The sequence below is a fragment of the Triticum dicoccoides genome, chromosome 5B (assembly GCF_002162155.2).
Source record: "Triticum dicoccoides isolate Atlit2015 ecotype Zavitan chromosome 5B, WEW_v2.0, whole genome shotgun sequence".
NCBI lineage: Eukaryota > Viridiplantae > Streptophyta > Magnoliopsida > Poales > Poaceae > Triticum > Triticum dicoccoides.
This window is the reverse complement of record NC_041389.1, coordinates 700,946,500-700,972,412: the sequence shown is the minus strand read 5'-3', so window position 1 is coordinate 700,972,412 and position 25,913 is coordinate 700,946,500. Positions and strand designations below refer to the sequence as shown.

General features: G+C 43.3%; 2 protein-coding genes and 1 pseudogene across 2 annotated transcripts; all 3 read right to left on the bottom strand.

The window, feature by feature from the left end:
- Positions 1–8,480: 8,480 nt before the first annotated feature.
- On the bottom strand, positions 8,481–13,430 carry LOC119312769 (probable ethylene response sensor 1). The gene is made up of 3 exons (XM_037588527.1): positions 13,356–13,430; positions 9,910–10,881; positions 8,481–8,976 (listed from the first exon to the last, which is right to left on the bottom strand). The coding sequence occupies exons 2-3, from the start codon at positions 10,801–10,803 to the stop codon at positions 8,929–8,931; spliced, it is 942 nt and encodes a 313-aa protein (XP_037444424.1). The 5' UTR covers positions 10,804–10,881; positions 13,356–13,430; the 3' UTR covers positions 8,481–8,928.
- On the bottom strand, positions 13,200–15,997 carry LOC119310599 (annotated as a pseudogene).
- A 5,332-nt stretch (positions 15,998–21,329) lies between these two features.
- Positions 21,330–24,654, bottom strand: LOC119306730. Its single transcript, XM_037582873.1, has 5 exons — positions 24,541–24,654; positions 23,882–24,453; positions 22,288–23,184; positions 21,943–22,092; positions 21,330–21,821 (listed from the first exon to the last, which is right to left on the bottom strand). Exons 2-5 carry the CDS (start codon positions 23,924–23,926, stop codon positions 21,708–21,710), a joined length of 1,206 nt encoding a protein of 401 aa, XP_037438770.1. The 5' UTR covers positions 23,927–24,453; positions 24,541–24,654; the 3' UTR covers positions 21,330–21,707.
- Positions 24,655–25,913: the final 1,259 nt, after the last annotated feature.

The window sequence follows — 25,913 nt, the reverse complement described above, 5'->3', positions numbered from 1 at the left end:
CTAGCTAGGAAGAAGGAAGAAGGAAGAAGAAGAAAAACTTTTATATATGCAAAAGTTACATTTTAGAAAAGTTTTATCTAGGAAGAAGGAAGAAGGAAGAAGAAGAAAAAGAAGGAGAAGAAAAAGGAAAATAATAAGAAGAGGAAGAAGGAGACGAAGAAGGAGAAGAAGAGGGGAGGAAGAAGAAGAGGAAAAAAAAGAAAAAAAAGAGGGGGTGGGGGTGGGGGTCGATATACCCCCTCCCCGATAACTTCGACATGAGGGGGGTGGGGGTTCATATGATGTTTTTTGTGCATATGATGTTTTTTTCATATATGTATTAATTTTTTTATTTAGGTTGTTAATTAGTAGGTATCGATTTTAGGTTTGTGCATAGGTTAGTGTAGAGGAAAAAGTAAAATAAGGTAAAGGAAGAAAAGAGGAAGAAGAAGAAAAAGAAGGAGTGGAAAAAGGAAAATAAGAAGAGGAAGAAGGAGAAGAAGAAAGGAGAAGAAGAGGAGAGGAAGAAGAGGAGAAATAAATAAAAAGAGAAAAAAGAGGAGAAGAAGAAAAAAATAGAGTAATTTCTAATTTTTTTCTTCTTCACCTCTATTCCTTTCTTCTTATCCATTTGTTTCTTCTTTTTTTTCTTCGATCTTCTCCTCTATTCCTTTCTTCTTCTCCTCTTTTTTTTCTTCTTCTTCCTCTTCTTATTTTTTATCGGGTATGTCGTTGTCGATATACCACCTCTCTGATAACTTCGACATGAGGGGGGGTCGATATACCCCCTCCCCAATAACTTTGACATGAGGAGGGGGGAGGGGGTCGAGGGTTCGAGGGTCGAGGGTCGAGGGTTCGAGGGTTGTCGAGGGGCCGAGGGTTCGAGGGTTCTAGGGTCGAGTGTTCGAGGGTCGAGAGTCGTCGAGGGGTTGAGGATCGCCGAGGGGTCGAGAGGTTGCCTAGTGTCAAAGTATTGAAGAAATCCATGGCTTCATCATTAGCCAAAAGTAACCGGGGCATGATGGTACGAAGTTCTCCAAAGTTATTTTGGAACGGAGTCCCGGATAGGATAATCCGCCTTTTGGTACAAATTTTAGCAAAGGCCTTCCAAATAGCGATATTCGGAAGGCTCTTGCTGTACTTTGTACCAAAAAACGAATTATCCTATCTAGGATTCCGTTCCAGAATAACTTTGGAGAACTTCGTACCATCATCCGCCTGTTACTTTTGCCTAATGATGAAGACATGGTTTTGTTGAATCCTTTGAAACTAGACCCTAGAAGTGCTGCCGAGGCCACCCAAATTTACCATGTTAAAAGAGCGTTGTCGTCGAGGCCACCCCGAACCCTTGAAGCGTTGCCGAGGCCACTCCAAACCCTAGAGAAGCGTCAAGGCCACTAATTAATATAATTTCTTGTTGTGACTAGCTATAGCTAGGTCTACGTTTGCCACTAATATATCCATCTGTCATGTTTGTATAATAATTGCCATGTTGTAATATTTGCAGAAACTATGGAGCACGGCCGAGACGAGGAAGCAGAACAGGTGTTAGGGGACATAATCGCAGCCGGAGGTGATGTCCTGTCGTATCTCAACGAAACCGATGGTCTGGAAGGAGAGGGTGAAGCAGGCTACGGTTATCGAACAACGGAGGAGGAAGGACATGATTATGATGGCTCCGGTGACCGAATGTCGGTGCAAGAAGGAGACCGTGATGACGGCTCCGGTGACCGAACAGAGTCCGGCCAGGTATATATATTAATTAAGCCGGTGCTGACTAGCTAATTGATGCATTTATTGTTTTGGTATCTTCACATATTAACTCTCATCTTTCTTCTTTTTTCTAGCGCTCCATATCGGGAACAACTTCGGTAAAGAGACGAGGCCCGAAGAAAAAGTTGTGCTCGGATGAAAGGTTCACGATCACAGCAATCGCGCGTGACGGCCTACCGATTGAACCCCTCCGGACCAAGGACAAATTTACTTCTCAGTGCGGGGTTCTTGTTAGGGACATGATCCCGATCAGCATCGAGCTATCGAATCAGACTAAGAAGGAAGAGCTTCAAGTTTCTTTTGTCGAAGATAGACAAAAAGATGATCTTTGGAAAGCGCTAAAGATAAATTTCACCCTACCGGAAGAGGAGGATCCAAAGAATCCAGTTATAGAGCCATTGATCAAGTCATGTGCTCTCAAGAAGATGGCAGATCTATTCAGGAGGTGGAAGAATGAGCTGAAAGCAAAGTTTGTCGACCAAAAAAAGACATCAAAATTCATCAGCCGGTATGAGAAGCTCAGAGATCAATGGGACGCATTTGTGGCAAACAGGTAGAGCCAAAGAATGTGGACTATACAAGTTCGCAATACTTTTGATGAAAGAACATCGGAGTGGAGTAAGAAGATGTCAGCGACAAAGAAGATAAATGCTACGAAGAAGGAGCATCACCATCGCATGGGGTTAGGTGGCTACCTCAAAGCCCGGCCGTTGTGGGCCAAGGCTGAGAATGACCTGCTTGATAAAGGGGTCAAACCAGAGACATTGAATTGGCCAGACCATTGTAGGACTTGGTTCTTCGGGGGTGGCTGAACCTTGGACCCTATAAGAGGAAAGTGCGTTTGGACGAGCGAGCAACTGCGAATACTCGTCACGAAGCTTCAGGACTATATCACCGCAGCGCAGGAAGAGACGTTCGTTCCAGACAGAGAGAAGGACGAGCTCACAATGGCCCTCGGGAATCATGAGCACCCTGGACGGACACGAGGCACGCCAGCCTCTGTTCCGTGGAAGGCTGGGTTTCCGGACGCAGGCGGTTACAAAATGCCAAGAGAGGAGGAGGAAAGTGGAGCAGAGCGAACTGCAGGAGCTGCATGCAAGGGTACGGAAGATAGAGGAATGAGAAGCAGTTCGAAGCAAGCGACCTGCCGAAGCTACCCCCGAAGCTACCCTGCCATCTCAGTGGAGAAGCAGCGTGGCTTCCACCGAGCTGCTTCAGTTGGAGCCTATCTTCACGGCTCCTGCTAGCTACCCTGTGGATGCTATCACGGAGTCTCAAGATTCCCACCTTATGACGCAATGGCAGAACTACAAAGTCCAGACGGCTGTCGGCTCTGCTCGACCTCCTGAACCCAGCGCCACTTTTCATTGCCGTCCAATTCCAGAAGGATATGCTAGGGTGATGGTGGACGAAATAACGGAGGGATTTGAGGAGCTCGTGCTTGACCACCCTACCAGTGAAGGGGAGACTCGGTTGGGTTCTGCTCTGAAGACTCCATACTATGGCGGAAGGAGCTCATCAACCTTCCGAACTAGATGCCTCCACCTCCTCCTCCTCCTCCGGCGAGTTAGGGAACTCCGCCTCCTCCTCCTCCGGCGAGTTAGGGAACTCCGCCTCCTCCTCCGCCTGCTCCTCTGGTGAGTGATCAAGGCACTCCGCCTCCTTCTCCGGCGCGTGGTGGCACTCCGCCTCCTTCTCCGCCTGCGCCGGCACGCCCGACCAGCCAGCCTCCTCCTTCTCCGCCTCGTCAGCAAGGGCGGAAGAGACCCGTCGCCGCTCCGGCTGCTCCGACGCGTCGTAGTCCTTCTCCTCCGCCTCGTAAGCAACGAAAGAAGACAACCGCAGCCGCTCGGCCTGCTCCGGCATCTAGCAGTACAGCCAGAGGCGGGAGGCAATACAAATTCGGTCCATCTCTCAAGACTCCAGAGAAGTTACCATACGAGATGACCGAACAGGAAAACGCGGATATCTGTCAAGCCCAAGTGAAGGACTACTTCGAAACGCAAAGAGCTAAGAGACATCCACCTCCGGAGGAGAAGATAGATCCGGTGAAAGAGAAGCGCACTTTAGATGCCCTGCAGCGACCACCACCGTCTCCGCCGCAAACCAACTATGAGCGCATTACTGAAAGGACATATAAGGAAGAGAAGCGGCCGGGAAGTACTTGCAGTGACAAAAGGTTACAAGAACAAAGAAGTGGGAAAAAAATTCCCCAGCTCGGTGAACAAGTGAACCAATCGTGCCCCCCGCTCAAGGTGTCTAGCGATATCGTTGCTAATCATCCGAGGATCTTGCCCGATACCAATCCTGCAGATTACGTGCACGACCACGATGCACATTTTGAGATAATGGAGGTGGACGTATTCAAATACGAGTACGGGAAGCCTCTCGTCAAAGATGGAACTACTCTAACAATGATGAGGCGAAGATTCCATGATTGGTACATGGATACCTGCAGAAAGTCTGCGGAGAAAAAAATTGATACTTTGACGCTGAAAGTTAAAGAGGATCAGCACGACCTCGTTGGAATTGGGGAGTTGTCTGTTCCATTTGAGGAGTTCTTCCAGTTTTTCAATCAAAAGGCCTTCGATAAATTAACGGTCACTTGCTACTGTCTGTAAGTACTATTTCTGTCATTAAGTCTCTATATATAGCTCAGCTCTTTCATTGCATGTATATATAATTATTCTCACTATATTATGCAGATTGAAGATCGTCGAATGCAGAAAAGCTGAAATGTATGATATTGGGTTCATTAACACAAATCTCATAGATCAATTTACGGTTACATTTCATCCCAAAGAAACCGAGGAGAATTTGCTATGATCGTTGGTAATAAATCAAAATAAAGATACAATACTCTTCCCTTACAACTTCAAGTGAGTGTTACTATCTTGTGCATATTTGGTTTCCCTTAATTATTATTCGAGGTTACAGTAATTAATGTAATTGATGAGTTATGCATGCGTGCGCAGTTTCCACTATATTCTCCTACAGATTAAGCTTGAACAGGGACTAGTAAACGTTTTAGACTCGAGACGAAAAGATTCCAAGGACTATGCGAATATGTCTAAAATGCTCGAGAAGTAAGTTGAATCGATCATTATCACACCATATCGGCAACTTTGTTCATTTCATGATATTAAGTAGTTGTTTTCTTTGTCTCGCAGGGTTTGGAAAGTATTCACCTCACAAGTTCCGGGACTGCCGCGGGATCTGCGATGAAATTATTCCAAAGTAAGTACTACTAGCTAGCTAGTTTCGCGCATCTCCCGTTGATTCTAGCTACTTTCATCAATGTCATTTATAATGCTTCATTATCAGTTTGATTGACCTCTATTTCTGGTAAAGTGCTTGTGGCAGGAAGCCGGGAATAATTACTGTGGATACTACGCCTGCGAGTTCATCTACAATGTGACGGCCAAGAATAGACTGAGCTACTCTAAAAGACAATATGAAGTGCGTAAGCAAAAATATTCACAAGTTTATTTTATTACCATCATTTCTGTTCAGTTTTATTCATATATATGTATTGACCCCCTTCTTGAAATTAGATGTGGCAGATGCGGGATGAACTCCTACCACAAGATTGCATGCGAGCAATTCAAGAGGAATTGGCTAGATTCTTTCTTGGCAACATCATCAATAAAGCCGGAGAATACCACCATGCATGTGGAAGTTGAGTTCATATGTTAGGGTATTGTAAGAGATCTTACACATTGTATATATATAGCCAGTAGTGTCGGTAAGATATATGAAAACTTGTTGTTCGACCAATCTCTCGGAGAAGGAGAGGTCGATCACTTCTCTCTGTATATGTTCATGACGATCTTCTGTACTTAATAGTTCCCTTCACTTGCTTACTAGCTAGCTAGCGTGTCGAGTCCTCTCTATACATAGCATCAACCAAGCACGGAGATAAGAGTGGACACTTCTCTTTATTAGCTAGCTAACACAATATATGAAATTCCTAAATTAACCCTACAAAACCTCCAACCCCCGCCCCCCCTTTCTGAAAAAAACAAAAAACCCAGCCCCTGAACTGCTGACACGTGGAAGCCTTTTGGTCCCGGTTGGTAACACCAACCGGGACAAAAGGTCCCCTGCCTGGGCAAGCGGCAGCGGCCACGTGGAGCCCCATCTGTCCCGGTTCCTGGACGAACGGGACTAAAGGTGTAGGACTTTAGTACCGACCCTTTAGTCCCGGTTCGGGAACCGGGGCAAATGGCCCTCACGAACCGGGACGAATGACCATTTTTCTACTAGTGTAGGCCGTTGCTATCACTAATAGATAATTCACCATAATTTGTGTCTCAACTTCTACTCCCGGCAACATCATCGTGGAATGAGCCTTACATCAGAACTATATTTCTGCCAATGGACGCAGAGCAGATTTTGGTCTGCACCAGAAACGTCAATGACTTCTGGGCTTGGCAACCGGATAGAAAGGGAGCTTTATCAGTCGGATCAGCCTACTGATTCTTGGTCAAACCTAAAACGGATCGACAGTTTGATAATCGCCGTAGTTGCTTTTCCATCTTGGAATTCAAATTTCACAGTAGGTATACTGTAGTATCAGTAGAGATAATCAAACAGTTTATGCGCTAGAGTGATTATCGTTCATGTCAACATGTGTGACTATTTTCTGCTTGGGATTTGTGAATTCAGTTATGCGGCAGCTAAATACTGGATCCTTGATTCATGTTGAAGCAACTGGACGGCGAAGATAGGCTCAGGATACTGACCGACGATATTTTACTGTCCATCTTGGGGAGAGTCAGTTCACGTGTGGCTGCAAGGACAAGTGTGCTCTCTACACGGTGGAGGCATCTTCCTTGGTTGCTGCCTGAGCTCAGCATCAATGTAAGGGATTTCCTATCAGCTCCGTGCGCTGACCCTATTGAGGATCATGATATGGAACAACCTATGGCGTCTTTAACCAAAGCAACCAGGAGTATGTTGGATAAATAACAGAGAGAATCCACTATTGAGAATCCTTTGCGAAGTTGGCCCGATGATAGGTGATGCAATCGACAGTGGTTCGTTGAAAGATTTGGATCTCACCATTCTTGATGAGACAGATGCTTTGGACCGTTGTGAGGAGGATATGCTGCAGCGAGGCTCAAGAAATAGATTCTTTTTTCACTGCCTACCCCAATGTGCTCCACTGCCTCACAAAGCTCTCTCTAAAAAATGCAGGCTTTGACAAATTAGACATGCACCATATCCTGTTTGACTGCTGCAAGCAACTAAAGCATCTAAGCCTTTTTTCATTGTGACACTGGTTCCTTCTCTCTCTTTAAGACTGATGCACCAGACTCAAGACTTTGTGTCCTAGAAATCGAAAAGTGTCGCTTCGTGAGAATTGACCTGGTCTGCCTCCCAAAATTGGAGAAGTTCTTATGTGAGACATGGGTATCTCAGTATGCCCCCGTGACCTTTGGTTTTGTCCCATCTCTTGGGGACTTAGAACTCTCATGTGGTTCAAATTGTCATCAACGTGAATTTAAAAGCTTCTATGTGGAGTAACAGGTATACATACTCTCACGCTGGATTTCCAAGGAGAAAACGTAACTACTACTTCATTTTCGCTAATTGTGCCTTCATTTGGTATTCATCATGTCGTCACATTTATGAAAGTTATATCACGGATGTGTTTGTTTACTGATAATCTCATTTCTGTGTTTGCAACCTATTAATTGATAATCTCATTTTGTTTGTTTATTTAATGTTGTGATCAGCTTTGGTTGCAACCTCAAATGGAGGAACTCCGCGCTGCATTCAGCAAGCTAAGGAAGCTGTACATACGTGGTATATTTGTTGAATTTGACATTTTATGGACAACGGCCTTTCTTGTGGCAGCACCATCTATCGAAATGTTGCATATTGAGGTGATGTCTTTATCTGTATTTCTCTTTCCACATTTGGAGCTTCAGTCTTTTACCAGTTTTAGTGGGAAGTTGTTTAAAGCTTGATTCCAATGACATATGTAATGAATCGGTCACACAAACAAATGCAGGTATGCGAACATGTATGCGATGTGGGTGAAGGCAGACCCGCTTCCTACCTTACCAGAAGCACTCCTCGGTGGGAAATGCACTTGGACAGCAGCATCGAAATCAAGCTTCTGAAAGAGCTAGAATTCGCTGGATTTAAATCACTAGAACAACAGTTTACGTTTATAAGATCAATGCTGGAGCGATGTCCCAACTTGCAGAAGATAGTTCTGAGGGAAGATGTTCCTGTGATGCCCTTAAGGCGCCTTGTCCTTCAAAATTTCCAAATAGGAAAGAGGAGCAAGAAATGGCGGCTCAGCGGATTAGAGATGGCATGTTCTCGCCAGAGATTATTTTTTACGAAAAGGAAGAAAGGCCAAATAATGTTCAGTACTTATAAGTTGTAAGAAACAGTTTCTATGCTCTGTTTCTGAGAGAAGATGTCCATTTAAAAGACAACAGAGTGCCGGTATAGCAGTTATTCAGAGGATCACACTCTGTTACGTGTTACAACACTTTAACATGGCTTTTCGACTGAAAAACAGAAAAGGAAAAACTAGAGGTTGATTATGTCCATTCCATTGAAGATGTCCAAAAGTGTTCTAGACTTGCATATGGTTCCATGCACTACGGGAGTGTATAGCTAGCTATTTCTTGCTGTTTGCAGTTTTCACGAACATACCAAGGGATCAAGGATAGCATTGTGTTCGCCATCGGCACCGAGATGCACCATAAGGTAAGCACACGTTTAGATAAATAGCATAACTTAGCACAAATCCAGATAGATTGCACACAGCAGGGCCAAATTTAAACTACATAGGTTCAGATAGATAGTGCTGTCGCAGCAGCAGCAAAGGAAACGGTTTGGGCCTTTGGGGCACCTATAGGGTGCAAGCAAAGGCAACTAGAGAGTACGATTTGGATCAAGGCGTACTTCTTGGTGGGTAGAAGTGACGCATCTCAGTGTCGGGCGAAGTTGGGGTAGACGCGTCGATCATGGCTCGGCGTTGTGCACCTTGGCTGCAGAAGCAGATGAGTTGATGGTAGCGACGTTGTCTGCGTCCTCAGGCCCCACAAGTTCAACCCCCACCCTGTTGACATTGCGAGCATGTATTGCCATTTCAGCCTCCCGCAGAGCTAAATCCAGGGCGACATTTTGCTCCGTCAGTAGATCACGTGCTCACATTGATTCTTCAAGAATTTCCGCTTGAGAGAGGGCAACAGCTACCTGAAGAGAGTACCATATATGATCTCAGTAAGAGATTGTAGAATGCTAGTTCTTTTAACCCATGTGGAATGCTAGTACACCATGTATATCAAATATATAGGTAAGTTTTTGTGAATGTCCTTTTCTAGGACTTACCTTTTTTTCAGATAGAAAGGCTTAACGCCCAGTTTCATTTAAAAGAACACTGTTAGAACTACACATCTTTAACATGGGTTTTCGACTGAAAAACAGAAAAAGAATGACTACAGAGAAGGTTGATTTATGTTCATCAGAAAAAATTATTAACTACACATCTTTCCTAATATTGTACTGTTGCATTCCTTTCCTCTTTTTACTGATGTGTAGCTCGGACACAGTGCTAATTTATGTAATCATAAATAAATTTAAGCTTACAGTACCCAAGCTAAGGAAATAACTTATGCTTGACTTAACCTGTGTCAGAAATTGAACATATATGATATACTCCCTCCGTTCCTAAATATAAGTTTCTATAGAGATTCCACTAGGTGGACTACATACAGAGCAAAATGAATGAATCTAAACTTAAAATGCATCCATATACATCTGTACGCGGTTTACAGTGAAATCTCTACAAAGACTTACATTTAGGAACGGAGGGAGTATACTCTAAGCAAATTATGAAATAACACCATATACCTAACCAACAAACATGGTTATCGCAGGGAGCAAGCTAACCTACATTCCAATTCATTGAAGATGTGTACAAAGTGTTCTAGACTTGCATATGGTTTCATGCACTACACCGGTGTATAGATAGCTATTTCTTGTTATTTGCAATTTTCACATATCAATTATTCATCGTGCAGCTGTGAACAAACTTTATATTATTGATTATTCTGCTATGGAGATGTTTTTTTAATCAACAAGACAAATGGTGCTCTTAAGAAAATCAGGGGAAAGTGTAGTAGCAACCTGATTGGCGACGACCTCGATGAGCTCGAGTTCATGAGCAAGCCATTTCCTCACACTATCAGATGGGAGCATCAAAACCATAATTGCGTAGCTTTTCGCCAAAAGCTCGGGATGAAAGTTTGAAAGATGCAGCAGAGGAACTCTCACAGCAGCCACCTCGGGTGGGACATGCCGCCCTTGAACAGGGTGGATCCTCGCCAAAGGAGAAGTATGTGGCACTATGATCGCACGGTTGGTACTTAAGACTTGGTTGACAACAGGGAGATTAATCTCCACAGAAGGGCCCGTGGGGATGTGGTGGCGCATGGTATGAGTTAGCTCAAGGCTCGAACCGCTCCTCGACGGCATCCAGAAAGCACATTCCTCCAGACCCAGCGTCCTCCCGAGCTCAACCAGAGTAGTCTTGAGGATGGTATGCCTGTCAAGCGTGCTCCTGATCTCATGGATGAGCATCCTGACATGCCTCCCGGTGTCCTCCTGCGACCGCATGAGGCTCATCTCCCTGTCGAGCTCGTCGGCCTTCTTCTTGAGGAACAACTCCCTCGTCTTGACACCCAACAAATCAGGTATGATATGGATGAGCGTGAGGGCCGTCGCGCAGGAAACGACGGCCGTGGTGACCTTGGTTACCGTCATGACGATGTCGACGGTCTGGGTGTGCTTGGTGAAGGTCCAGAGGTTTATGAGGTGGGTGGCCCCGCAGAGGACAATGAAGGCGCTGAACTGGAGGAGCATCCATCTGTAGGGGAAGGATGCCGACTTCTTGGTGAAGTAGATCAGCTCGAGTGGGATGGAGAAGTAGGCGAGGGCTATGAAGAAGTCCGAGATGTACTGGTACTTGATGAGGAGCTCGTCAGTTCGCCGGAACTGCTCGATGCAGGCACAGCCCTCCATTTAGTTAATCTGGAGCCTGGATGCCTAACTATAGAGTGTCGTTGTTGTTTACTTGTCTTCCTGGCCTGTACTTGTTCCCTGAAGAAGATTAATCGAAAATCAGTCCGAGTGTGAGAATAAGGTACTAGAATTTTTGAGTAATCAAGCAAGTCAGATTCATTAATTGAAGAAAAACAAGTATAAAGAACATAAATTCAGGTACTTCCAAGGTAGTATGTGGTAGGTGTATGAACTGATACCCGTTGAGCAGAGATATGAACATAAAGTCGCGAGTAAGCTTAGCATGTCAAATATTTCCGGGATCGCGGCTGCAGCCTGGTTTTCAGATCTGGGTAACCCATGAGAGAGATCGCTGCCAGACCTAAACCATGGTCGATGGATGCAGCATGGAGCAAGAGAGACTGCACTGTCTGCAGTAGTAGAGACGAGGACGAGAAGAACATGGTACCTGCTTGTGGGGCGAGCACCGGAGTTGGTGTTGGGTGCGGCAGGGCGGTGGCGTGGCGACGGCAGCTAGATGGAGAGGGGGTAAAGGAAGGAGGGAGGGAAGGAGAGGTTGGCAAAAGGGCGACGAACCAGAACCAGCCCAGAAGACAACACACATATTACTTTCTTCCGCTTATATACAAATGAAGAGTGCCTAGCCATCTATATCGATATCTATATCTACACCTATATCTATATCTATATCTATAATAACACTATCTATATATCTCTATCTATATCTCTCTATCTCCACCTCTATATCTACTTACTTCAAAAAATGTAAGGTTTCATCTTTCACTTTATGATAATCAATCACCTTAATTTACTTACCTTTTGAACCAATTTCACTGTACTGTCTGCAGTAGTAGAGACTGGGCAGAGGAGGAGGTGGTGATACCTGCTTGTGGGCTGAGCACCGGAGTTGACGTGCCTTTGTACTTGTTTCTTCACGTTATATACAAAATAAAGTTCCTTTGTATTTGTTTCTTCAGCATATGTACAAATAAAGCGCCTTTGTATTTGTTTCTTCAGGATATGTACAAATAAAGTGCCTTTTTGTATTTGTTTTCTTTAGCATATGTACAAACAAAGTGCCTTTATATTTGTTTCTTTAGCATATGTACAAAGAAAGTGTCTTTGTATATCTTTCTACAACGTACATATAAATAAAGTGCCTTTTTATTCGTTTATTCAGCAATAAAGTGCATTTCTAAAAGTTTCACTGGTGTATATATAGGGATAAAGTGTCTGTAATTGTTTCGTCAACATATATACAGATAAAGTGCAGTGTCGTTGTATTTGTTTCTTCAGCTTATACATATACAAAACAAAGTGGCTTTGTATTTATACATATCTATAGATTTTTATTGATAAAGAGGTATTTTACTTTCCCCCTATTTCTCTGGGTATCTTGGCCCTGCCTCCTTGTAGAGTCTAACCTCTATTAAAAATATATAGGTATTGGCAAGAAATTTCTTTTGTTTCACGCACTCGCAGAGGACCCCGCAGGGCAAGGTGGGGCGGACGCACTACCTTGATTTTTGGCAGAAAAAGTTCATATAGGTACACATTGCCGGCCATGTCCAGTTCATCCGTGGATGCAGCTGCATCTGTTCGTCGCTAGGAGGAAGAAGAAACGGAGAGGATGCGATCGTGGGCTAGGCCAACGTGCTGAACCATGTCTCTTTCATTATGGGCCTTGGCTACCAATTGAGTGGTGGGCTGGAGGGCTTGCTGTCTGTCCTTTGTAATCAACGTACCAGTGAATGAATGAATTCATTAAAGCCTAAACAAATGCGTGTGTTGTTTCTGTCTAGAATCAATCGGCTGATCGTTAGTTGACTAACACATCCTAGCGGATTTGATCAAGCAAGGTTGGTGCTAACTTTGTACGTGCGTATTTGGATCAGGTGCTCTAAAACTCAACAAGTGAAATGTACTAGACATCCAGTGTTAGGCTCAAGTGCAACCAGACTCAGCAAATGCAAGGAAATTTACAAATCTATGAAGATACAAATCTATGAACATAGAAAATGGTAAATCTGAAACTATGGTCAGTAAGATGAAACATACCAACAAGTCTGAAACTATATTCAGTCAGTATGAAGTATGAACGTACCACTGGAAGTCTCAAACTATGTTCAGCCATACGAACATACCACTGAAAAAGTCCGAAACTATGTTACGTACCACTGAAATTCTAAAACTTAACTATGGACATGGCAATCATGAAATGTACAGAACTACTAGAGTCAGGCTCAAGTGCTCCCGAACCGAGCAAATGCAGTGACATACTGACATATATGAAGACATGAAGGCATAAACAACACTAGCAATATGCCTCCACTGAAAATCTGAAACTATGGACACCACAAAAAGGTGAAGTCGTATGGAAACCATGTGTCATAAACTCAACAAATGGAATGTGCCTGTGCAATGAAATATACGATGAAGCTTTAAAGACAGAATACTGACACTATGCCTCCAGTAACTATGATTGGAACCATCAACATGAGAAGTAGGTGAAGTCGTGTGAAAGGAAAATATCAATTTCCTGTTTTGTTTACCTGTGCCCTGATAATTGCACTTCTCTTGTCTTGCTCAGCCTTCTAACAAATGAATTTGGCACACTCAGCTTCCTGCGCAGCAACCTGTTTAGTTTCAATGGCATGAGTGAACTCTTTACCAAAGCTGAGACTGGTAATCACTTCAACTGTTAAGTTTCAAGTAAGACCAGCTATTATCTAGTACTATATAGCATGGAAAACACTGGCGGACCTCCCCGGTGGGCAGGGTATGGCGCCTGCCATACCTTAATTTTGAGAAAAAATATTTTTATACGTATGCATCGATACAGAGGGTGCGTTGTCCATCGATCGCTAGTACTAGAAAAGGCAAACCAACGAATACACGGTATCTCTCGAGGCTGTTTTCCTCTCGTACCTGGCGGCTGCAACCCTAGCCGCCGCCAGGGGCCGATCTTCCAACGCCGTTCTCCGGCGGCTCCCCTCCGCCGGCGACTTCGGTCGTCGGTGGTGAGGGGGGTCGCCGGATCCACGTGTGTGGATCGTTTTTACTCATCCGTAGTCTAGGTTTTTAGGTTGTTCATCGTCGCCGCCGAAGCAAAGACGATGACGGCGCTGAATAAATATTCTTCGGATCCTTTCCTGACGAGGCCATCGGTCCTATGGTTGGGGATGGATATGGAAATCAGTCTGTTCAAGCAAGGATGGCGTGGCGGCGACGGCATCCTCGTGGTGGACCTGTGTCCTCGGGCTCCGTCGTTGTGACGACGTTTGCTCCAGCGTCGGCGTGGAGCTTTGGGAGGTAGTCCAGCAGATTTGTAGCAAAATTTAACAGCAGCTTGAAGCCTTAAATTTAATGTGAATAAGCTTGCTAGATTCATAGAGATTTATCATGAGGATTTCTCAGATTATGAACATGACCATATAGTTGATAACCTAGAGCTATTCATTATCCATATGGGAAGAATTGAAGACTTTAGAGCTTGTCATGATATTGCAAGCCTAGCTAAAAAAATGGTTGAACTTGAAAGGCATGTTATCTTTCCCGCTGTTTATCGCCTCATTGAGTTGGCATTGCTACTACCGGCAGCGACGGCAACCGTTGAAAGAGCTTTCTCATCAATGAAAATCATCAAGGCTGAGTTGCGCAGCAAGATGTCTGATGGTTGGCTTAATGACTTGATGGTGTGTTACATTGAGCGAGAGATCTTCAAAAGTATTGATCTTGATAAAATTAAGGAATATTTTCAGAAGGAGGGTAGGCCACTACCATTGCCTGGGTCTTCTAGACGCCATTAAAAGCTTCATTATTGATATGTTTTAGATTGTTTTTCTATGTCCACATTTTCATTGTATTTGGTTATTGGTTTGTATTGAGCATTGTTAGTGTGCATCAACTCCTTTGATTCGCATAAAAAAATTCTAGTGAGACTTCGCCCCACCTTAATTTTTTTTCGTGGTCCGCCTCTGATGGAAAACATGTACACACAGCAAACATGATGAAGCTGTGCCTCTCTCTGTGTGATTAGCTGACTGACATTGTATTGGGCAACCACAGCTTTGAGTGTTTCATGAATGATTGAAGGCAACACTCTATCATTATAGTTATCCCCCACGGTCCTGTACATGGTTGGTAGTCTCTCTGGCATGGGTTGTGTAAGAACACGAAGACCAATTCTCATCTGTCCAAATTATCAAGACTTATCAAATATATGCAAGGAGTAGCAGGGTAAATGCTACTCCCTCCGTCCCAAAATAAGCAAAGTAAGTACAAAGTTGAGACACTTATTTTGGGACGGAGGGAGTACTTTGGAAAAGAGGTGCATGACCAGTAACAAATTCACATAGTCACAATTATATAACTTGTGCAGCATCAGCTAATTGTCTTAAATGATCTTACATACTAGCGATACAAACTCTCTAGGTTATGAGATTAGGCATGTTGGAATAACTACCCCTGGGTGTAGGAAAAATGTTTCAACCAGGTGTTGTTACTGCCTAAGATTCAGCATGTGGGAGTAGGAAAAAGGTTTATGCTTACTCCTACATGCTGAGTGTATAACGCAGAAGTACATACATAACTGTCAAACTACAAGTCTACCCCCGTCTGCCCACACGTACATACATAACTGTCAACTAGACACTGGACACTCCGAAATGATAATGGCAAACCCCTTACATGTACCAGACCCCACCCGCCTATCCAAATTGGTAAACACTTCAGAGATGTGTCCAGACCCCTTACACTTGCAGAATGCCAAAGCAGACCCCTTGGTCAGTCCAAACATGGATTTCGGCATTTCACACGCAGGTAAGCAGTAAATCACGCATCTGTGCTAGGTGAGGAGGGATTGAGACAGGAGAAAGTTACCATATGCAGATCACATCTCCCCGGAAGTGCTCTCCATGAGGTTGGGTCGTGGGCAGACGTCGTAGATGATCGCCTCTCAAACCAAAGGATGACGATGTGAGTCCCCTCGAGGTAGACCTGCACGGAGCAGCGCCCAAAGGCGACCAGAAATCAAACGCAGAAGGAACCCGTCAAATCGCGCAAAACACAGCAGGGAGCAAGCAAACCCATCGCACGCGTCACTGGCGGCCGAGATCCATGAATCTGTGCGAGAGGCGGTTACCTTGTCCTTCATCCCCTCGAGGCTGTCGAAGATGAGGGCCCGGTGGCCAAGTAGTTAATCATGTTAGCTCAACCCATTAGTTTCAACAGCGGTCAGCCTTCAGCCGGTTTGAGTTAGGAGTAGTTATCTTATGTAGGATTTTGTGGTTCAGTGATTGACGGCGACTCCCTTGGGTTATTGGTTGTGCTCGCCGGCATGATCATGTGTGCGTTTGCATGGTGTACCTCCTTATTAATCATGTTAGTTGCCCCTGTCAACCTCTTCCTCAACGTTCTTGCTCAATGGGATCGCAGCCAAGAAGGTGTTCCATAAGTGTGGGATGCAACAGGACGACCTGTGTCGCCTTTTCCTATTTATCCCCACAAGCGACCCGTTACATGGGATTATCTTGGCCATCGCTGACGGACAAGACGGTCAAGCTGTGCGTGAGCCTCTATGCCAACAACGCCATTATCTTCGCAAACCCCAAGAGATTCGAGATCAGTTTGCCATTGTCAATCCTAAATTCTGGCAGGTGGGCAACAGGGCTGCACATCAACCTACAGAAATCGACGGTGGCCCCCATCCGCTGTGACGATATCAACCTAGACAAGGTGCTTGCTGAGTTTGGGGGTGGAGATCTACATTACCCATGACATACCTAGGTTCGCCGATCACGCTATCGCGTATCCGAATGGTGCACTTGCAATTCTTTATTGATCGCATAAAGTCTGAACTAACGGGCTGGAAGGGAAGGCTACGCTCCCTTGGCGGCCATAGGGTGCTCATCTGGTCAGTGTTAAGCGCCATGCCCACCTTCCCTCTCCCATCCTCATAGAGGTGGATAGGGTGCGGCACCATTTCCTCTAGGAACAGGATAAAGAGCTTGCACGTGGCAGCTGCAAGGTTAACTGGAGAAAGGACTAATCGCCGCCGTCAATCGTGAGCTAGGGATCCAGAACCGCAAGCAATTTGGCCGTCAATGGTTTTTCTTTTCAGAAATTCAGATTGCCCGGGTCATAATAATCTCAACAAATTGTGCAAAAAGCTAACCAATGTCCATAAACGAAGAGTAATGATTCCTGAAGGATCTAAAGAGTAGTAAGCGCTAGTTGAAGGAGCCAAAGGACATTCAGTTATGCGAAGAATGATCAGAGATCAAATCCTAGCAGTCTAGATGGGCGGCGGAGGCATCATAAGGTGGCAGCGGAGCCCCATGGAGGGTGGAAACGGTGCAGAAGCCACATAGATTGGGCGGCATGCTCCTGCTGAGATGGTTCCCAGGGTTAAATCCATATGCGGGCTTCTGACCCCAGGGAAAGGGCAGGGATCCCGAGCAAACAAACAAGCCCTTATTCGGAATGCCGACTTGTTGCATATCTTGTTGAAGACATGTCGCATCGAAAATCTTCTTCACATTTTTCAGTATCTGAGCTCTCAACCTAGTCACAATTTTGCCACCTGGCGTCTTGACGCTAACATTAATATGCATACCTTGGAGGACGCAGAATAATGTTGTCCTTCACGGTGCTGCAGCCCTCCAGCATCCTATATCCAAATATGTATCTCTACTGGCATGAAGGGATATGCTCCTTGTCTTGAATCTTATCCTTGGCACTGTAGATCATATCTGATCTATCGGCCTCGACCCTCGAGAGTGATTGACAAAGATTTAAGACGATTGGTCACTCCATCTGTTGAATGAGCAACACCAAAAATCAGCATTTTAGACGATTTGCCATAATTACAGCCACCAAATGATAAATGAAAAGGCAATAACAATTTCGACAGGTATTAGAATGAAAAGCAGAAATCTACACATTAGCTGCAACAAATTGACAGATTCTACGGATATAGTTAGTGTTGGTAAAACATCTTGTGCAGATCATAACATCTAGGAACGTATACAATCCATGCAGTAAGAATGAATGATCAGTATAAACATCAGGATTATTTTTGTATTGTACCGTGACTTCTTAATACACGCAGAACAACTTTTTGGGAAGAACCAAGGATCGAACACAAATTCTAATTTTAAAGACGAATGAGGCAATGTTAGCTCCTGGGTCACTTGAAGTCCAGTGTTTTCAAAAATAGAAAATGATAAAAAGTTTCAAAACTTCCAAAAAAAAATATCTACAGCACACATAGACGGTTTCTTCGTACGAGTAGAATTTTAATAAATCATTTGTTGATTTGTATGCTAAAAAAGACAAGCATTTGGTTTAAAAAAAGGCAAAAGTTGACTAATTGAATTTTGTTATCAGTGTATTGTCTTTTTGTATACACCATGGATGAGAAGATATATTGATGAAAAGCCATATGTATATACAGAATTATATTTACACATAAATATTTTCAGAATCTTTTGAGGTCTGAAAATACTATTCCTGTAAAAATGTACTAGGTCTCAACTAAGGACCTATTTCGTCTTTCCAGATAAAGAAACATCAGTCAAGAATCATATGAATCTTAGTTAGGAATGAGATCAGCCACACATATAATGTGGCCCCCCCTCCAAATTAATCATTTAATCTACAGAGGGTAAGTATACAAACTTAATTACTACCTAATAAATGCATTATAGGAGCACCCGCTTATTTATGCACTTGGTGAATTCTACGAAATTATGGAGAACATCAGCGGTAATATGAATTAGAATATCATGGAATGTACAACCACCAACAGCAATGTATTATGATTGAAATACCGTCACATAAGTTCACCAATGTGTCAATATTTGCAATTAGATCAGTAACCGGCAAGAAAACAAGTATGCAGCAAAGTTAAGTACTGAACAATAGCAGAATTCCAGGTCATACAACATAGAAGGCTGATAACAACTATGATTTTCGTGCAGAAGGTTGATGCATCGATGAGTGTGTCAGCAAAGTTAGATCCACTCGGATGAAGAACATAAATTAGGCATAAGAGGATTATCACAACTTACATCTACTCGGTTCTTAAAATGATAGCATTACAGATTTGTTTAGCAGCAAACTAAATCAGCAAAATCCACTAGAACTTATGATTTAAGTAACAAGGTGAATAATGTGACCAGGATACTCTGATTAAAATCCACATTGGGCATAACACAAATGGCATATTCAAGGTCAGCTCATCAAGGTGAGGAAACGAAGTAAATAATCAAAAACACCATCATCCAGGAAGTATGGCAAAACATACAAATAGAGATCAAAATCCCCGATATTAATCAAAGCACCGTGCAAAGCCATTAATGACTTGCCAGGCTGCACCCTTCACTTATTAACTATGATTTCATCTTTGATTAACTCGTCAAGCTGTACAATCAAAAAACTGTTGTTAATAATCTACATCTGGAACAGTGGAAGTAGTTCAAATGAACTTCCTTTAGAACAAAACATTTACAGACTCACATTATTTAATTGTCATTACTTATGTGCATAGCTGAAGGTTTAAACGGGATCCACATATAGCACTGACCCTCATTCTTGATAGCGAAGAAACTATACTGCGGAATTCAATTTCCTGCAACGACCTTAAAGGATCTGATGCGTGAAGGATCCTATGTGCCGTTTGATGACCCACATCTGGGGTGTGGAGCAGCTGCACAGTTATAAAAGTGGTGCTTCTATACCATCGTGATGCATGGTTATAACTTGTGAGAGACAGAATCATAGAGTTAAAAAACAATGGCCAACAATACCTTTGAGTGTATCAATACTGCTGATGACAATGGATAATCCCTGAAGGACATTATCACAGCATTTAGCTCTGACTTATTAAATGAGATCCTCAGTTTTAGGATCTTACAGTGCATCACCTGAAAAAACGTAATAAGAATCATCAAGACTTGAAATATGTTTACTTACATAGGGAAGAACATAACAAGGATTAGTAAGATTTGAAATATGTATACATCTGTAAAAAACATTTTTCCTACAACCAGGTGTAGCTACTCCCACATGCCAACTATTACAACATAGAGTATAAAGCACATCGTGGAGTACGGGGCCATGGTACGAAGTATGTTAAACCACCTACGTAGTATATTGCTACTATCCTTTAGGTGGCATGCATACTTTTGGACATACTCCTTTTTATGTTCAAACATATACGGAAAATTGATCTTACAAACCAATGCATTTACACCCATGTCTCATATACAACTAGGTGATCTCACATACTAGCACTACCAACTCTCTAAGTCATGAGATTAGGCATGTCGGAATAACTACACCAGATGTAGGGAAAATGTTTCAACCCGGTGTGGTTACTGATTCGGCATGTGGGGGTAACTAAACCAGTTGTAGGATAAAAGTTACAACTGGTGAACTGGGACATGCTGAGTATATAACACACAAGAAAGTACATACATAACTGTCAACTACATGTCTATGATACCCCTGTCAGCCCACACATACTCAAACACCATCAAGCAACCAAAAGACAAAAAGGTTGATCTTGTCCTCCAACTCCAACTGATTTGTTTCAAGCGAAAGAGGTATGTGCAAGTTTTTTTTTACTTGCTCATTTTCAAGGAGGCATAGCAGCTTTAAAAGAGAATCATGTATTGAATCTCTTGCTTGTTAAGAGCTAAGCTAGTAAAAGCAGAGTTACCCTTCTTTATAGCAGTGTCAGCCGTGGCCTAGTATTCCATGTTTTTTTAGGGTGAGTTACACCCCATAACCACTCAAAATGACTGCATCTGCAGCACCAATAAAACCACAAAAGCTAGATGTAGCCTGACATCCATATGGCAGAACAGGTCGCAACACGTATTTGACTTTTCCCAGTAAACAACATAAACTGCAAATTAGTCAGTTGCAGCTTACAGCAGAGGAAAAGACATGAATACAGCAAAATTAGAGAAGCAAAAGCAAGACGTAAAGGGTCACATGATGGCAAAAAAAAAAACTAGATACAGCAATTATTGTTTTTACACAAATTTTTGAAAATCTGGTCATGAATAGGTAAATTTGATTCACCATTTGGAGTGATAAAAGGGCATGTAAAAAAAGCAGATTTAATTTCACCATCGGAATAAGACACATTTGACTATCTACATGCCGCTATTTTGTTCAAAGTTCAAACCATTACACATGTAGGTCTTTCCCAGGAAGAGGTTAATACATATACAAATTATATAGGATCCATATAGTAGGATAACCAAGTACTAATCTATCACGCGGAGATTTGGCATGTCAATTCAATGATATATATTAAACTTCTCATAAAAAATATTATTGATATGACTACATTCATCTAAGTGCTCTTACCATCTGGAAGATGAACTCCTAGTTATTAGTGTTAGCAACTAGGAAAAGCAAGAAGCAATAGGCCATGCCAAATATTGGCAAGCAAAATATTTTGGTAATATGATACATTTACCAAAGTTTGTATAAAAATCAACTCTCGAGCTTACCTTTTGATAACATCAAAAGATGTGCAGAGTCGAAACCTAATCTGAGATGCTCAGCCGTCAGGCAACGAGGAATATTAAAGCAACAGGACATGGAGTATACAAACTGTTATTTCTCTTACAACTTACAACTTATCATATTTGTAAAAAACATATCTGGCGAGAACATGCCATCTCTAATCCGCTTAACCACCATTTCTTGCTCATCTTTCTTCATAGGAAATCTCGAAGGACGAGGTACCTTAAGGGCATCGCAATCATCGCACTGCTCCTCATCTCTCAGAACTATCTTCTGCAAGTTGGGAGATCGCTCCAATATGGATCTAATAAATGTAAACTGTTGTTCAAGTGATTTAAATCCAGCGAATTCAAGCTCTTTCAGAAGCATGTTGTCGGAGCTCCTGTCCAAGTGCATTTCCCATTGAGGATTCCTTCTTTCATGGTAGGTAGCAAGCCTGGCCTCGCCCACATCGCATGTATGTTCCCATACCTCTGTGTGTGTGTGACCAATTCATTAGAGTGAATCCAAGTTTTAAAGAACTTTCCGCTCAAATTTGTGTAAAACTAAAGCTCCAAATGTGGACAAGAAAATAAATATGGACAAAGACATCACCTCAATATGCAACATTTCGATAGATGGTGCTGCTACAAGAAAAGCTGTCGTCCATAAAATGTCAAATTCAACAAATATACCACGTATGAACAGCTTCCTTAGCTTGCTGAATGCGGTGCAGAGTTCCTCCATTTCAGGTTGCAACCAAAGCTGATCACAACATTAAATAAACAAACAAAATAAGTATTGATAGTTTGCAAGCACAGAAATGAGACTATCAAAGAATTTACAGCTATGTTTGTTCTCTATCATACATAAACACATCCATGATATAACTTCCATATCAATGACGACATGATGAATACCAAATAAAGTACCATTTAACGAAAATAAAGAAGTACTTACGGTTTCTCCTTGGAAATCCAATGTGAGAGTATGTATGCCTCTTACTCCGTGTAGAAGCTCACTTAATCTAAATAAGCGTTGCTGACAATTCGAAGCACTTGAGAGTTCTAATTCCCCAAGAGATGGGACAAAACCAAAGGTCAATGGGGCAACCTGAGATACCCAGGTCTCCCATAAGAACTTCTCTAATTTTGGGAGGCACACCAGGTCGATTTTCAGAAAGCGACACTTCTCGATTTCTAGAACACGGAGTCTTGAGCCCGGTGCATCGATTTTAAAGAGAGAGAAGGAACCGGTATCACAATGATGAAGAGTTAGATGCGTCAGTTGCTTGCAGCAGTCAAACAGGAGATGGTGCATGTCCAATTTGTCAAAGCCTACATTTTTTAGAGAGAGCTTTGTGAGGCAGAGGAGCACACTAGGGTAGGCAGTGAAAAAAGCATCTATGTCTTGTGCTCGCTGTTGCAGCTCTTCCTCGCTACAGTCGAGAGGCTCCATCTCATCAAGAACGGTGAGATCCAAATCTTTCAACAAACCATTGTCGATTGCATCACCTATCAGTTGGCCAACTTCACAAAGGAAATTGCTGATCAAATAGAGGTCAAGGTGCAAACTTGAGATACTGGATTCTCTCTGTTGTTTATCCAACAAACTCCTGGTTGCTTTGGTTAAAGACGCCATAGTTTGTTCCATATCATTTGCCTCAATAGGTTCAGCACACGGAGCAGATAGGAAATCCTTGACATCGATGCTGAGTTCAGGCAGCAACCAAGGCAGATGCCTCCACCGTGTAGAGAGCACACTTGTCCTTGTAGCCACAACTGAACTGACTCTCCCCAAGATTGACAGTAAGATATCATCAGTGAGGGTGCTGAGCATATCTTCGTCATCCAGTTGCTGCAACATAAATCAAGCATCCATTATTCAGCTGCCAGCAATGTGCAGTCTTCTGTGTATGGTTCTAGGTACAACCTCCGTAGCCATATAAAGAAATCCTGCTAATTGTCGCCCTCCAACACTTGCAAACTTTATAATGAAAAGTATGCATCAATCCACACAAAACTTAATAATCGTCGAAAAGCTTTCAAGTGAATGGTTGCAGGAGTTGCGCAAAAGAAGAAAATGAAAAGCATTCCCATGACTGCCTCTGGCTACAACAGGAAGATGTAAACTGGAGATTTATATCGTCAGAACAAATAGAGACATCTCTTCAGATCGGTGTGTGTTTTTTTGTCATCATTGCTTTCTGTTCTCCTTCCGGCACGATCATGTAAATGCTCCGAAAGAAAAATTATGGCCAGGTTCGTAGTTTTACAAGGTGGCAAAAACAAAACGAAGACTCTGTTTATTCACTACTTCACTCTGTCAAAACCACGTAAATTATAGGTAATTTGGCTGATAACAGGCTAGACAAACAACTTAACATTTACATGGAGTGCTACAATAACTGTCGAGAGTTATACTGTAGTATTATATAGTAGTGTATGAGTTGAGTTGAAGATACAGCTCTTGGCATTGTACGTACAGTGGAATATTATATATAAGAACAAAAATATGAATAGAGGCATGGCGAACAAGAAGGGAGGGAACTTACTTGGCTGCGGGAATTGTCGCTGAAACCGTTATTTATGGCCTCCATGGAGTGTGAGGAAGCTGAAAGCCGACGATGCTTTGAACGAAATCTTTGAGGCGAGCGTGGAGGCTCGATTATCACAGGCCAATCCTCGTCCTTACTCTGCCACTATTTATAATAACTTAGCGCTGCACCGGGAGCAGCAAAGCCCACTCCCAGTCGGAAAGGGGTCCTAATCGGATTATTATACACTTATTATTGTTCCACAAGAAAAAGAAGATAAGTTATCCGTACACCGGAGCAAAACCGAGTCGGCTTGCACTCGGGAGGTTGGATCCTCTACTTGTGCTGCTGCTGCTATTGATCCGGTGGTATAAATAAAATTATAAACAGCACTACTCGCATGAAGAGAAGAAGAGAAGAAGAAGAAGAAGAAGAAGGAAGGTCTGGCGTCAGCCAGAGCAAGGCGGACTGGTCCTGAAATTCAAATTCGCCTCCGCGTTAGACAGATAGGGGTAAACGGAGGAACGTGCAGCACAGCAGCCCTCCCGCGGAAATTTAAAGATCTGGCCCGGGCGCCAGAGTATATCCTCCTGAAATTCAATCAAATTCACCCCCGCGTCAGAGAGATAGACGCGAACAAACGAAGCCGAATCCGAGATGGATTGAAACGTGCTTACCTTACCGGAGGAGGAGGATTATGGGTGGTTTGCAGAGAAGAAGAGGAAGAGGGCGGCGGCCGAGGTCTGGGCTCTCACCTCTGCTCTGCTCTGCTCTGAGAACGGACGGACGAACCCTAGCGAGTTTCTTTTTTTTTATCTCTAGCGCCGCTCATATATACGGAGGATTGCCTGCCTCCCCGCCTCTCTTGGGCCAACGTTGGGCCGAGACTTGTTGATTCTTCTTTCTTTTTTAAAACGAATCGAATTCTACCGAACCGAACTTGTTGATCTCCATCGCCGGAGGCGGCCAAGACATGGACAGGGACGGACGGACGGAGGAAGCGAGCGGCATCCACTCCGGTCGCCGAGCGTGGAGACGACGCCATCGATTCCAACAGGGGTGGATGCGTCCTGTTCAAATTTTATTATTATTATTTTTGTGAAATCACGAAGAGCGACACGAATTGTCCCGCAATGGACCGGGCCCGATAGCGATCTCGCAGCTACGCTCTTCGGTGAGTAAAAAAAAATGTGAGCTAGGTTCCTAGAAAAACCGGTTTGAAAACCTTTTGGTTTTTTGTTAGGTTTTCGAGCCGTTCCCCGCAGAAAACCAAAGGCTCGTTAATTTAAAATATGTTTCTGCATTTAAACAACGTTCACAAAAATAAAGCAATGAAGCCTCGTTTTTATCCATGTCTCCATGACGAGCAACCACGACTTTGACCCCAACGATTTTGTCGCTTGAGCATGGGCAGGATCAGCATGAGAGGTGCCCCTGAGAGTGGCTTCAACCTGGCTTATCCTAACAGAGATCATCGGTAAAGAAAAAATGTGGAAAGAAAACCGGTAGAACCGGCAGAGAAAAAAAAGCAGAAAACCCAAGGAAAAAACAACGGAGCCATGCCCACGGTATCTGTTTGTTCGACAATCACTGTCCTGTTTTGATGGGCCCACAAAGATCGCCTATGTGTAATTTGATACGGATGCACTCTATGACGAGCGAAGAGTAGAAGATTCCGCTCGGGGTCTTCTAGTTGTCCACCTGCCTTGAAGGGCTTCAGAGGGCTCTTCTTCACTGGATTTGAATGGCCTGTTTGTGCGGTGCTCAAATTTGATTGTCTATGCCCAAGCCTGCCATGCGAAATGACGATGTCCCATTGGCAAACTTGCCATGGAATCGTCATGTGGTACAAACTTGATATAGAGCATGTACACGATGAGATTGTAGGATTACATAGGAAAATCATATGGCCAACAAATAACTCACTAACAACAAGAAGTCGCAAATATCAAAAGTATCATTCACACATAATATTAGCATGACTAACCATCATTTAGACAGGTTACACAAAGTATGAGAGATCACAAAGGAAAACACAAAGTCAGTACCA

What these genes read in the sequence shown, in the direction of transcription:
- LOC119312769 (XM_037588527.1), bottom strand. Translation starts at nt 10,803, where the DNA reads ATGGAGGGCTGTGCCTGCATCGAGCAGTTCCGGCGAACTGACGAGCTC. An exon ending in TCGAGGTCGTCGCCAATCAG is followed by an intron (nt 8,977 to 9,909) that starts GTTGCTACTACA and finishes TACTCTCTTCAG; the next exon opens with GTAGCTGTTGCCCTCTCTCA.
- LOC119306730 (XM_037582873.1), bottom strand. Translation starts at nt 23,926, where the DNA reads ATGGAGGCCATAAATAACGGTTTCAGCGACAATTCCCGCAGCCAA. An exon ending in GCGACAATTCCCGCAGCCAA is followed by an intron (nt 23,185 to 23,881) that starts GTAAGTTCCCTC and finishes TTTATGTTGCAG; the next exon opens with CAACTGGATGACGAAGATAT. An exon ending in TCGAAATGTTGCATATTGAG is followed by an intron (nt 21,822 to 21,942) that starts GTGATGTCTTTG and finishes ACACACACACAG; the next exon opens with AGGTATGGGAACATACATGC.